A 14,061-nucleotide genomic window follows, 5' to 3' on the forward strand; every position below is an offset into this window, starting at 1 on the left:
TTGGTGCTCTCATAACAGCCAATGATTCATTTACCAAAACAGTTAGTTCCATAGAGATCAATGAGCAGAAAGGGCAAGCAAAAACCTTATTAATTTCTCCTGAAGTACCACATTTTTGCAGCCTGAGCTCCTCAACTCATATCCACGTGGCTGTAATCAGCAGCAGAAAATGAAAGAGTTGGAACCAAGGCTAGGAGAAAAGTAGGTTAAACCCCTTTCCACAGCAGACTCCACTGCTGCCTGGGAGCTAGTGAATGCCAGGGGCCAGCATTTAAGCAGAACTAAAGCAGCCCAATCAAGAACTTTCAGAGGCTGCAAGGCACAACCTCAACATTAAATTAAAAAAAGCAGGTGTTCCCCTATATGACTCAAAATTGCCTAGACTGAGACAGCGTCTTCAAGTAGTCATCACTATTCATGCAGAAACCTGACATAAAAAAAAAATTAGGGAGGCATACAAAAAGAAGAGCTTGTAAAAGAGCCAGATATCAGAGGCAACAGGCACCTGTATCTTCTGATAGGCACCACTGCTCACAGACTTGTGCCTGTGAAAGTCAGACACCTTTAGTTTTACTGTCTCTAGAAAGCTGAAACAAAAACAATCAGCAGCCTCCACTCTCCTACTAAAGGCAACAGTACCTTACCACCTGCACTTGACTTACCCAAACCTGCACAAAGACCGTTATAACAGGACAGGTTTGATTCATGCACCATAGAAAGAGTTGTTAGACCTGTCCTAATAATGTGAAATTATGTCTTTAAGCAGTTAAGTCAGATCTGTGCTCCAGAATAGCTAAAAATGTAGCAGTCACGTGCTTAAACTCTGAGTTAAACAGAGCTGCAAAAGTTTTCTTCCCTGATAGGAGTTACAACGATACCGGTATGCTCACTGGATTCTGGCAGATCACAGGAAAAAATATTGAAAGGATTATGCAGTGGGGCACTTCAATCCACTGTGCACCATCTTTTAGTTACAAAATAATACTGGACGATGCCTGGCATGGAAATGGATTCTTCATCAACCCTGACGAAATACTGATTTAGTAGGTAATTTACTCCTGTGAAATTCTTGGTCTTGATCTCCACCTCTGCTCTGACGACTCATTTGCCTTTATTAAAAACATAAGCATTGATTTTCTCCACTCATTACAGGCCAGTGGATCTATCTGCATTAGCGAATGAATTCATCCAACCTCTTACTCCAAGAGGAGCCAAAGCCTGCAGGAAAGCAACAGCTACAAGCTGTCACCAAGGTAGCAGCATCAAGTACTTCTTGCTCTTCTGACTCATCTGATGAGGAAGTTAAACTTTTGCTGCAGCATTCAAGACAAGCAAAACAGGCAAAAGCCTAAACAGATCAAAGAATAGAAGGCATTTCCTATTTTCTGAGGCAGCAAGTGTTTTCTAACCAATGCATTTATCACAGTGCATCAGTTGCAGTTAAGAAGCCCTCACATTTCTGATTATCCGCCCATTACAAACTCAAGCAACACACTGGAAGGACCGATACATTACCATGGGATTGGAGTCTGCAATCAGGTCACGCAGAGAATCCAGAAATCCTTGGTCCTCCACCATCTGGGCATTGATGTCATGGAGCTTCGCCACACAGACAGCTGCGGTCTTCCGTACATAAGGGTCTTCATCCTTCAGACACTTGCGAAGAGGCTCACACAGATACTCTGTGATCTTGTCCACCCTGATGCATCCCATTGTACGGACGGCCAGAGCACGGATGAGAGGGTTTGGGTCTTCACAGTCCTGCAAGGGGACAGAACATGCAGTAAACAAATCCGCATCACTAGCCACTGATACCTTCAGGCTGTTCTTACTTCAAAGAAAAAGCAGACTCTGATTACATGCTTAAAAAAAAAAAAAGGGAATTATTTCAGAATTATTTCAGATCAGGGATAAAAGGTGGAACTTACTGGTTCACAGAAACATTCCACACCATCTCAAGATGTTTTCAGACCACGACAGCTTGTAAAATAGTAAAACCATGAGCTCGGCATGCCTTGGTTCTCCCCAGGAAAAGCTTCTTTCAACCTGATCTAGCAGCCAAACCCAAAGTACAGCTAAGCTAGAGAGGCAGCTCTCACCACCCAAAAGCTAGCCACAGGCAACTTTCAGACAGAATAAAATACTGGTTTCCAGCCTTACTGGTTTAAAGGAGAAAAAAATATAATGGGAAAAGTCAACAATTAAACACAATGCAAATGTCATCAAGGTCTATTTCTCTCAGGCCATCAGTTCTAGACACAAGTGTCCCTTAAGTTTGCAACATACGAAGCAATAGGCAAAGGCTACTCTAGAGGCACTTTTGTGATGAGAAAAAAAAAAAAACAAACAGAAGGAAATCTAATACTTTATACTTCAAGCCTACATAGTTTTCCATGCATCCAATCCATCTACATCTGAGCAACACTCCTCCAAAATCAGGCTGTAAAAGTATGGATGCAGGATGACCCACAAAAGCATAAGGTACATTTACCTTTCACTGTTTACATTTCCTACAGCTGAAAAAACACCTGATTGCATCACTTTTAACACATACAAGAGCAGTGACATCTCTTACCAGTGCAGTCAGCACCTTGAACTGTGAACTGCGTGTGAAGTGCTGAGCTAGTGCAGACTAGTGTCAACACTTTCTCTTTACTAACACTTGTCCCTCAACTTGCTAAAAGGGACATTAGACATTTCCTTGCACGAAAAAGCATGAAGCTGGAAAATACCATGTTTGTTTGTTAGTCCATTCTAACCGAATTACATTTTAAAGATATGACAAACAATATTCTCTCCAGAGAGGAAGGTAGGGACATCTTCTCTGGCCAGAAGAGCAGACCTGCTCTCAGCCTAGGTCTTCTCACCTCTTTCAGCCTCAGGCACCACAACACAAACTTAAACCATGATCAGATTCCCCAGTGTCTCAGATTTTATAATACTCTGAGAATCTCAAACTTTTTCTAAGCACCGGGTTTTAACTTACATAACGTGGGACTGAAATAACGTTTCCTAGATAAGGAGCGGCAACTCGACAACAGAATTAAAGGCAATACAATGATCAGGCTGTTATTTTTCCAGTGAACGATCTTTCAGTTTCACCAGAGGTAAAGGTTTTCCACACAGAGCACAGCCGAAACATTCAAACAAGAATTAGATATCCATATGACATAGATACTACAAAGGCTGGAAGACAAACAGTATAAAATCTTTTATCCAATACCAGAAGTTGGTCTTTAATGATTAGTTAAATGGTAGAAGCAGCTTCTCCTGGAGCAGGCTCTCTCATAACCACTTACAGGGCTGCTTAAGTCATCTCCTCTGCAATAACTAGCAGCAGCAAGAGAGAGGACCCAGACCCGTTGGATTCAGCATGCCAACTCCTTATTTTCTGCTCCTCTATAAGCACCCCCAGCCTAGAGACCCAAGTACAAAAGTAGAGATAAATAACAGCTCAGAAAGGCTAACAAAAGAGACAAAAAAAGACAAAAGAGACGTAGTGACAGCTACCGCGCTGAGCCATTTGCTGATCAGCCGTGGGAGCAAGTTACCTTCACAAAGCTGTTGACAGCCATAATGGCCATATCTGGCTGACTTTTGGCGTAGTTCATCAGGTACAGGTAGACCAGCTTCTTCAACTCCAAGTTGTCGGTCTGCATGCAGTTCACAACATCAGGAAAGAGCGAGCTGGACAGACAACAGTAAGGAAGAACAGAGAAAAAGGTGTGAGATTACAGGATATACAAAGGGATAGTAACAATATCAAGGAAGCCAGAAAAACTGGAGTTCCACTCTAGCCACCCTGCTGTCTAATGAGAGGTCAGCTTCCCTCCCAAAACAGTTTACAATGGCTTTTATAATAGCTTTATCATTTAAACACTTCTAGTGCTTTCACACTGGTCGTTCTAGAACAGATGAAAGCTAATGCAATTTCCTAAAAGTGTTTTCCTTTAGGAAATTGCATTAGCTTTCATCTGTTCTAGAACAGAATTGGGGAGTTTGCCAAATGAGAAAACTCTACCATGCCAAGCCTGGAAATGAACCCACAAGAAAAAAAAGCTGCTTAAAAATGTTTTGGTAACGCCGGAAATTTACAAAGAACCTGCCAAATTTCAGCCTAGTAAACTCTAGAGTGATTAGGAGCTCTAGACAAGCTGAGTTTCACTCAAATATCAAGTGCCAATCTGTAAAGAGCACAGGATATCTGTAGCTCTCAGGTGTGCTGTAGAGATCTAAAGGCAAAGGGGAAGTTCTGTTGGCTAAAAAGATTATTTTTTCTTCCTTCCAGTTTATTTGTTCCTTCGTTCTCCAATGAAGTCATGATGCTAAATTTGTAACCCTATATTAACTTCCGTGGCAACAGACCACACTGCCATGAATTCAGGACTACTGCAACTTTACAGTAGATTCCAGCAACAGGAGAAGCTGGAATGGGGAAAGCATTCACTCAAGCAAGTTTTTCTGGTTGCCCCAAAGACAGAAAAAAGTATTGGGGGCCATGTTGCAGAAGGTAAATGCCTGTGCCCTTTAGTCACTATGAGGCAAAGGTTAAATTTAAAAATCACTCGTTATAAAATGTATCTTAAATTTATGCTGTGACAAGTAAGGTTCAGAAAAACACTTGGAATTACCTTTCTAACACTAAAACCCAGGCTAGCAAGCAGTAGGAAAAGATCATTTAAAGTGACATAGAAAATGGTTAAATTCTGGATGGATTTTTAAATAAAAAGGGCTAATATGCACTTAGCTAAACCCACACAACAGTTGTTTCTTTTGCTTTCAGTAACAAGAATGACCTTGAGAAACCTATTGACTCAGGCACAGCATAGGCAAGGACACAGCCAGCCTCACTACCCAGCCGAGATGACAAACTCGGAGCTGTTCCATGGAGATGTGTGCCACTGCAACCGAATACCAGGAGAACCAGGGCTGCTACAGTTGAAAAGAAAGTTGCTTTTACCTGACATCCTTCCCCACGGTCATTGCTGCAATAACCTTCTTTACAGCTTCTTTCCTCTTCTCCTTCTTTTCATTATTGAGTTCAGCCTTCAGTTCAAAAATCTCTCCTGGCAGAAGACAAAACAGATTGAGCCTCTTGGGAGAAGAAAAGGGTCAGGCTTTAGGGATAGCTCAGAAGTGACTTTTTACTTTCCCAGCCTGTTGTTCCCATAAAACTGGTACAGCAGCACATGGAAACTGTCAGACCTTATGGAGAACACTGTTCACCGAGAAGCAAAGCTGTGACACTCAGAGAATGATATGAGGTATACCTCACCAACAAAAAAGCAGTTAACAAGAACCACGCTGCATGTTGCGGCTCTCCCACTTCTAGAACATTAAATCACATCACTGTAACGTCTGTTTCTCAGAAGCAACTATTATATAACCAGGACGAAAAGATGCCAGATTAGTGCCGGCAAGAAAAAAAAACAAAAACAACTAACTTCACTAGGAATTTTGCCCAGACTTTTTAAACTTTTGCTCATCATCGCCTGCTTCCTGCAAACACAGTGAGAAAACAGCAGACTGCAGTGTAGCCTAAATGCCGTGATACACAGTGGCAGAAGCAGAAAAGCATAAATTTAGTCCAGTGGAATAAATTCCTTCTGAGCTAGAAAGACAGAGCTACTACTAATAAAAGCAGCAAGTAACACAGCTCGTCTGGATTCTGAGGCTGCCGAAGCAGCCTTTTCCATGACACTAATTCTTCCAGATATTACTGCACAGGAAGTCATTTCAGACTGGATCACAAAAGCGGCAGAGCAAGTTTGCAAAATAAAGCAACGGGTGCAAAAGACAGCTTATCAGGGCTGTTCCAGACAGAGCAAGTGGTGTGAGAAGGATAATGCTCCCAACTGGCAGACAGCTTTCCCCAGGAAGGACAACGAGCAGTATTCCCACTGGAAGCCACAGGCTGAGGACGAGTTACAAATATCAAAACATCTCTGAGAAAATATATTCTAGCCCCTAACCTTCTATTCTTACACATGAATACCACTTTGTCAGATCAGCAGCACTAATTACTGAAGAGCCTGGCACAAAAAGACTAACAGATACTTAAAAAAAAAAAAAAAAAAAAAAGAGAAGTTACTGTTCTGAAGAATGCAGTGCAGTGACCACGCGTCATACCTCCTGCCTGTGAAAGAGATGCTCGCATTACTCACACCGAGATGGTGCTCCAGAGCAGAGCTGAGCCGGGGGCAGCAGCAGCAGCATACTCACTACAGCTCCAACTGCGCAGGCTGGCCTCTCACAGCCATCCCAGAAAAATCTAACTGATGCCTTAAGACTGAACTTACAGATAGAGTTGTTCCTTAGAAAGCTGTGAACTGCATTTGCGTAATGTATGAGCTCATTCTGAAGCTTAATGGCACATAAACAGATCAACACTGTAGTTTTTTCACTGGCAAGCACTCATCAGAAACATTCAGCCATTCTGAAAAAGAGAGGTTAATGCAAACCATTTTCTACATCTACTGGAGAAAGATGAGCAACATCAGGCTTAAATTGCAGCCAGCAAGAGTTGGGATAAATGCTGTTTTGTTTAAGAACAGGTTAGAAAAAAAAAATCTGCCTGGGACAGTTTCAGCAGAACAAGTCCCTCCACTGAAACAGGTGAATGGGTAAAACATCCCCAAAGATCCTTTCCCATCTTCCCATTTCTAATGAAAGAGGTTTGTCCTGAGGTGAGGTGACCCTCACACCTACAGTAAAGCCAAGGGAAAGTCAAACAGAGCGCTGCAGCTGTGGAAGAAATGGAAATAGGAAATCCCATTATCTTTGCAACAGCTTGATGTAGAGATACACACTTATACCTTAAATATTAAGTGTCTCTCAATCAACTTAATCCCGTGATGCTCAACAAACAATCATCCTCAGTCTTGAACTTGTTAGTCCATAACTAAAACTTTGCCTCTGACCAGATCTGCGCTCAAGTCCCAGTGTTTTGTTCTCTGGTCCTTGAAAAAGCAGCAATTTGGGTCATTTTGCACCTCACAAAACTGTATAAAACATCAGTTTTGTCTTTTGTCACCATGTGACCTAGTTTGGAAATTTCTCCCTGGATGATTAAGGTGAGAAACAGGGACAGAGCAAACCAAAAAGCACAAGTTCTTCTGCACGCAGTTAAAAAAGCTGTGTAAAAATAGCTGCCCACCACCTCCAATCCACTGCAACAGCTTAACACTAACCTTTTTTATTGGTTGTGAAGTATTTGGAGTCCGTCATGGTTCCAGTTCCTTAAAACACCTGAGAAGAATAATAAAAAAAAGAACAAGCAGTCAAACAGCATTCGGAGCTGACAACACCCAGTTTGCAAGCCAGGAACTCAGAGGAAGGACGGTTGGTGAGAGCACAACGTAAGGGAAGAAGCAAACGCTCTACATCCACAGGCACAAGTTTCACAATCTTCATTCTGCACCTGCTACTGATATTACTTGGCAAACCCAGGGATTTAAAGGGCTCAGATGAACAATGTTAGTGAAAACACAACAGCCTGAGGCAGACAGGCTGGGAAAGCCGCGGTGCTCAGCCCAGCTTTTTAAACTCTGGGTCATGGAAGGGAAGAGGCGATTTTTAACTCCTTATAATCAGCAGATCTTGACACGTTCTGCAGCTGTCTTTTCCCTGGGTATACAATTTCGTTTTCCAAAAAAAGCACTGCACATTTAATATCTCGACTGGAAGCAAGAAGTCCATGTTTCAGACAAAGGCAACTCAACTCCCCCTAACGATATTTTCCTGTGTTGCATCTTGATGGAAGGAACAATTAACCCTACTTGCAATACCCACCTCGAGGCCCTTTTATTTCTTTTGTTCCCAGGAGATGCAAAGCAGTTTTTTGAAAAAAAGAACCATTACTTTTCAGTTCCCTCAAGCTTGAAATGGAAATCTTTCTCTGCCAAGACCTGACATCCCACCTCTGACACACATACAAGCTTATTATTTCAGTGTTACACTGCATTTTTATGGACAGAACCAAAAAAAGCTGCTGGGTCAGCAAGTGCTTAGCAGAACCGAGAGAACGGTCTCACCAGCACTCTTCTTGCTTTGCAGAACCAAATTATTAATATCTTAGAATATAGGGGGATTGCCCAAACATATGTGGATATCCATCATTTTATTCTTACAATTGCCAGCTCTAGGACAAACGTGATTCAAATATTTTTCCAGTGCTGGCTGAAAAACAAGCATGAGAGTTGGCACTTTTACTGCTTTCGAAAAAAGAGTCTGCATCAGCACTAAGAACCTTTGACCCTCAAACCATCCCCCAAAAGGGGGTTTCCTACCTCTTTCCTGCTTTTTCTGTTTTTTTTTTTTTTTTTTTCCACCCAGTTCCCCTTCTCTTGTGCATACTTCCATGACCTCAAATGCTACCAGCAAAGCAGTAAGCCATCTGTTCCCTAAACTCTGCCTGTCTTGCCTCTAAACCTCGCAGGTTTTGCTGGCTCAGCAACAAAAGGACGAACTCAGCTTTGAAGTCCAAGACACTGCCCAGCAGTGCAACCAGCTTGCTGTTTCTTCCCACTTTCCTTCCTCATCCCTTAACCAACCCCAACACCACTACCATTCCTTTCCCCCACACTATCCACCTTGATCAATTTAATACCTCAACAGTTAAATTCCCCGTCAGCAGCAGCTGAGGGGTAAACACCACAATTTCTACCACCTTCAACATACTCTACAGCATGGCAATGCAGAGCAGCTGTAATCTTGTCCAACCGCCAAGCAATCAGATGAGAAACAACCTGTTGCTTTGCCCAGTTCCCCAGAGCTCCTGCCTGCCCTGTGCCTGCATGGTTACCATCTCATCCCAAATAGGCAGTATGGGTTTGGTTTGATTTCTATTCCCTTTCTGCTCCTGCCAGGCTGGAGAGCAAACTATGCCCGAGGACAGCTCTGGAAGCTCCTTCCTCCTGCAGGAGAGGTTTGCCCTCCTTCCAAAACAGGGGCTGGGTTGGGAAAGCCACATGAGCCACAACATTACAATCTTTCCAGCAACAGAAATCACAGCATCACAAAAGAAAAAGCTGTTGTGGGTCTTGTTTTATAATTAAAAGCAGAGCCCATGTTCAGCTGCAATGTTATTGCTGACACCGTCCTTCAGATTTCAGCCCAGCTTAAAAGATGATTTAAATGTTTTCCTCTGCGAGAGTACTTGGCACGATGCCATGCAAAAGGCATTGAACATAGCCTTGCTGTTCTTTGTTTGCATTATATGTGGATTTGTCACCATGGGTCATACCTCCCAGCTGAGCTAGTCCGATATTGTTTTAGCAGTGGCCAGAACAGCAGATTATAGAGAAAATCCAGGAGGAAAAACAAAAATAAGAAAACCAAAAAAAACCCTACCCCACACCATACACATCATCCCAGTTGCATAAAGCTATACAGAGGAAGAAACCTTGCTGAATTTCAGAGGTGATCTTTAACCCCCAAAGCAGGACATTTCACCATTTTTCTAACTTCAGATCACATACTTGGAAACATGAAGAATCCCAGAAACACTCAGACAAGGCTAAGCACAGCATATGTCTTTACAATGTTTTGACAGAGGTAGATATGATCTGACTTAGGTCAAAAAGCAAACTACCATATTCCAAGTCCAACACCGGAGAAAGCTCTTGTTTTCATTAGCACACAGATTTTTGCTTTGTGTATGTCAGAGCTTGCTTTGCACATTGTTTAGAGACAGCTTGCTCGCAGTACTGGGTATTATCTCATCCACTAAACAAATTCAGCATGGTTTACAGCAAGTCCCAGATGAAGGCCAAAAACAAAATAGCCCAGATATACAAATAGCAATGTTTTAAATAACTCAAGAAAATGCCAGCTTCTTGCACATATATCTAAATTGAAGAGAGCCAAGATAAATTACATCATAAGCATCCTTGTGTTTTAGAATATCTACATGAGATTGCTTCCTCCTTACTATCGTTCTGCATCCAGCACTTACTAAGGTGGAAACAGGTAAGAGGTGTTCAAGCTGACAGCAAAAGGCTCCCGTTCCAACCCCAGCAAACAAGGAGAGATGAAATAGGTGAATTTCTCCAGAAGCTCTGGCAATGCTTAATGCTATCAGCATTGGTTTGACATTTAAATGTAGACTGAACCAAAAAAATGATTGAATAAAAAGACTAAGGAACCATCATAGCCAGAAAGGTAAGCCTCCTCAACCCAAAACCACACAGAAAACTGCACCCTGCATCTGACCAACACCTGCTTTGCCCCACACATGACTCCAACAACAGTCTGCTCCGCTCCCCACCACCGATTTCACACAGGTGTAACCAGGAAGGTGGCAAGTTTAAGGCCTCAGTATTGACCCAAGCTTGCTAGCACTGAAAGAATGCAGCGTTGAACCCTTAAACCTCTAAAGCGATCCACAGTTTAACCTGGCTCTACACTCCAGCTGGTGCCACCACCTCTTATCTGCACTCATTTCACCTGCAAAGCCTCTGGAGTAGCGGCACCATAGCCCAAGCATGGTTCAGGACCACCAGAAAACTAAACAGAGCAACCAAACACGGATGGCAAAGGGAAAGCAGCACCTCAGCTTCAGAAACCCGCAGCCCTAACAGCATGTGCTAGGGGCAGGTAATTCATTTCCATCTCCAGGAGCAAACACACCTTTGGTGCTCCCCACTTCATTCTCAAATGCCCTGCGGTTCCTATCACCTCTTCAGACCCCTCAGTCCCAGCTTTGCCGCCAGCCCCCCACCCCTGCCTCCAGCCCCAGCAGGACTGGCAGCCTCTCCACCACCCGCAGCACCCACCCAGCTTCTTCCCAACCATCCCCGGCCCTCCCAAACCACCTGCCCACCAACCCTCCCCCCTCAGCAGCATCCCCCAGTAGCCTCCAGTTGCAGGAGCATCCCTCACCAATCCCAGCTCCCCTCCCCAGTCCCTTCCCCAGCCCTCATCCCTGCCCAGTCCCACCAGTATCCCAGTAGCTCACTCCACTCATTCCCATCCCAACCCACCCCCCATCTCACCCACCTCCAGCCTCTGCCCTCCCACCAGGACCCAGCGCTCACCCGCACCCCTTCCCACTCCCACCCCTCGCCCCTCCAGTACCTCTGCACCCACCTCCCCAGTCCACCCAGTAACTCTCCACCCCCTCCCAGAACCTCACCAGTGCATCTCGTTCCCTCACAGTGCCCCATCAGCCCCTCCCAGCGCACAGCCAACGACCTTCCTCACCCTATTCCGGCCCTCCCCCCCTCCCAGTTCCCCACCAGTGTCCCCCTCCCCCCAAGTACCACCCCAGCCCCTCCCAGTTCCCCACCAGTGCCCCCCACCCCCTCCCAGTACCACCCCAGCCACTCCCAGTTCCCCACCAGTGCCCCTCCCCACGCCATCCCAGTCCCCCCTCACAGTCCCCACCAGTGCCGGCCCTCCCCCACAGTAACCGCTCTCGCGGGCCCCCCCGAGCCCCGCGGCGGCCTTCTCCGACCCCACTCACGGCGGCGGGATGGACACACCGCTGTGGGGGCGGCGGCGGAACCGGAAGCGGAGCGGCGGGCCCGGGAGGACTCGCGAGGAGCGAGAATAAACCCTCCCCCGCCTAGAGCGGCCGCGCCCCTGCCACCATAGAGGGGCGCCGGGAGGAGACAGAGCGCCGCACTTCCGGGAGGCGGTGCTCCCCTGTGCAGGGGGGGTGCCTGGCGGGAGCGGGGGCCGGGGCGGGGCGGGAGCTCCCCCTGGCGGCGGGGCGGAGCGCAGCCGGCGCCATGGCGGAGGTCGGCGCCCACCTCACGGCCGCCTCGGCCGGCGACGACCGTCCCTCCATCTTCGAGGCGGTGGCCCAGGACAGCCTGATGGCCGCCCTGAAGCCCGCCCTGCAGCACCTAGTCAAGGTAAGGGCGGGGCGGGCCTGGGGCGAGGGGAGGAGAGGAAGGGGCAGCGGTGGCCTCCTCCCTGCAGGGCACCGCGCTGTGGGGAGCGGGACGCTGAGGTGAAGAGTGTCTTGAGGGTGAATATTCTGTGGTGAAACTGCTGCAGAGAGGGACCCCGGAGAGGCTGCACAGCTCTGTGCTGAGCCGTTCATCAGGGTTTACCTCTGGCCATGCTCACAAGCTAGCACAGCAGTTTTGACCCACCCAGCTCGCTTTATGAACTGGGTGCGTAATTTATAGCTACTGTAATTTAGTATATTGCTCCGCTTTCAGTTCCTTCTGTTTTGTGTCCCTCTCAATAGGTGCTCGCTGAGTCTAATCCGGGCCGATACGGCTTCCTCTGGCACTGGTTCGATGAGATCTATGTCCTTCTGGATCTGCTGCTCCAGCAGCACTATCTGGCCAGGTGCAGCGCCTCCTTTTCTGAAAACTTCTATAGCTTAAAGAGGATACCCACAGGAGAGCGCAGACAGCAACCTCTGGCCACTGCTGGCCTGCCAAAGAGGCAGCACTGGAAGTCTCTCCTCTTGCTGGTTCTTGTTCCTTACCTGAAAGGAAAGCTAGAGAAACTGGTGTCCAGCCTGAGGGAAGAGGATGAGTACTCCATCCACCCTCCATCGTCGTCCTGGAAGCGCTTTTACAGAGCCTTTCTAGCTGCCTACCCCTTTGTAAACATGACCTGGGAGGGCTGGTTTCTTATCCAGCAACTGTGCTATATCCTCGGGAAAGCTCAGCATCATTCACCCATGCTGCGGCTGGCTGGCGTTCGCTTGGTCAGACTGACTGCAGAGGATGTCCAGGCCCTGGAGAAGAAATTGGCTGGAGCCACCTCAAGTCAATCACACAGGTATGTCAGAACATGGCTTAGCAGCTGCTTTCTAGAGGGTTCTGTGGGTGTGTTAATTTGGAGGTGATGCTACAAGTAAAACTGGCTTGTTCTCCAGAAGTGCTTCAAGATGAAGTTTACCTCTGGCAAAATGTACTCCAAAAGGGTATACAGTCAGTGTAAATAAGGAAACAAGTAGAAGGGATTAGCTTCACAAGATTTTGTGATAATAAAATTGCAATGTTGGGAGGAAGGGTTGGCACTCCAGCCTTTATCCTGTTCAGTTTTCACTTGCACTTTTCTGACAAGGGGAGTAGACTGCAACAATATTGCTAAAAGGACTGGAACTTAGATCTTTGATTTTTCTGAGCAGCAGCTAGTCATGACCACACTTAACGTCCTGCAAAATGATGATCCATGAGTGGAACGCTCTGTGGTCCAGGTCCCCTCAATTCAAAACTCTTCCAATTTAGTGTTCTGAACAAAACAGAACTTGAAGCTTTCATAAAATAGACAGAATCTGCAAGAAACATACTAGCAGATGCCTCATTACAAACATGGGATACATTGACCAACTTCCTTAGCATTAAGAAGCTGTATAAAGCAGTGACTTACTCCCCAAGTCCTTTTTACCTTGGTTTGCAGATGGAAAAATGTGCAGTAGTAACGATTTCTCTGTATCTTCTCTCTTTTACAGCATTAAAACAAAAGTGCAGTCAGCAGTGAGGAAGGCATTGAGTGGCATTGCCTTCTCCCTGACCACTGGGCTGTCCATCAGTGTGTTCTTCCTCCAGTTCTTGGACTGGTGGTACTCCTCAGAAAACCAAGAGACAATCAAATCTCTGACAGCGCTCCCAACTCCTCCACCCCCTGTGCACCTTGACCACGGGGCCGGCACAACTCTCTTACCCAAACTGAAGACCGTGTGCCCTCTGTGCCGCAAAATTCGCGTCAATGCCACAGCGCTGTCCACCTCCGGCTTTGTGTTTTGCTACCGCTGTGTGTACAACTACGTGAAGACTCACCAGCGCTGCCCGATCACAGGCTATGCCACAGAGCTGCAGCACCTTGTCAAACTGTATTCTCCTGAGAGCTGAAAGGCCTGCCCCATGCTTTCAGAGATACCTCTTTGAGGCTGGCAGCTGTGTAGCAGTGAGCCTAAATTCACCCCCTACGTTCCATAGAAGACTTTCGACCACTGCAACTCATCAGTGAGCTCTAAAGCTCCTTTGAACTTGGTGGTACACGAGAGTTTTGCTGCCTTTGTGAATTCTGGTAAGGCTTTTGCCTTTGTTTATTAGGTATTCAAACATCCTGTGACAGTTTCAGAGCGATTGG

General features: G+C 46.1%; 2 protein-coding genes across 2 annotated transcripts in view; one reads left to right on the forward strand and one right to left on the reverse strand.

Annotated features, from left to right (window-relative positions):
• The window catches only part of AP2B1 (adaptor related protein complex 2 subunit beta 1), an 81,111-nt gene extending 69,691 nt beyond the window's left edge, over positions 1–11,420 (reverse strand). Inside the window, exons 1-5 of the mRNA XM_082493038.1 lie at positions 11,386–11,420; positions 7,191–7,248; positions 4,961–5,066; positions 3,552–3,687; positions 1,516–1,761 (exon numbers count right to left, since the gene is read on the reverse strand). Coding sequence (XP_082349164.1) covers positions 1,516–1,761; positions 3,552–3,687; positions 4,961–5,066; positions 7,191–7,227 — 525 coding nt within the window. The 5' untranslated portion in view covers positions 7,228–7,248; positions 11,386–11,420. The remainder of the gene's footprint in view (positions 1–1,515; positions 1,762–3,551; positions 3,688–4,960; positions 5,067–7,190; positions 7,249–11,385) is intronic.
• A 312-nt stretch (positions 11,421–11,732) lies between these two features.
• Positions 11,733–13,820, forward strand: PEX12 (peroxisomal biogenesis factor 12; the record flags this gene model as incomplete). Its single annotated transcript, XM_082493079.1, has 3 exons — positions 11,733–11,858; positions 12,200–12,744; positions 13,421–13,820. 3 exons carry the CDS (start codon positions 11,733–11,735, stop codon positions 13,818–13,820), a joined length of 1,071 nt encoding a protein of 356 aa, XP_082349205.1.
• Positions 13,821–14,061: the final 241 nt, after the last annotated feature.

This window comes from Vanellus vanellus (assembly GCF_965231255.1).
Source record: "Vanellus vanellus genome assembly, chromosome: 19".
NCBI lineage: Eukaryota > Metazoa > Chordata > Aves > Charadriiformes > Charadriidae > Vanellus > Vanellus vanellus.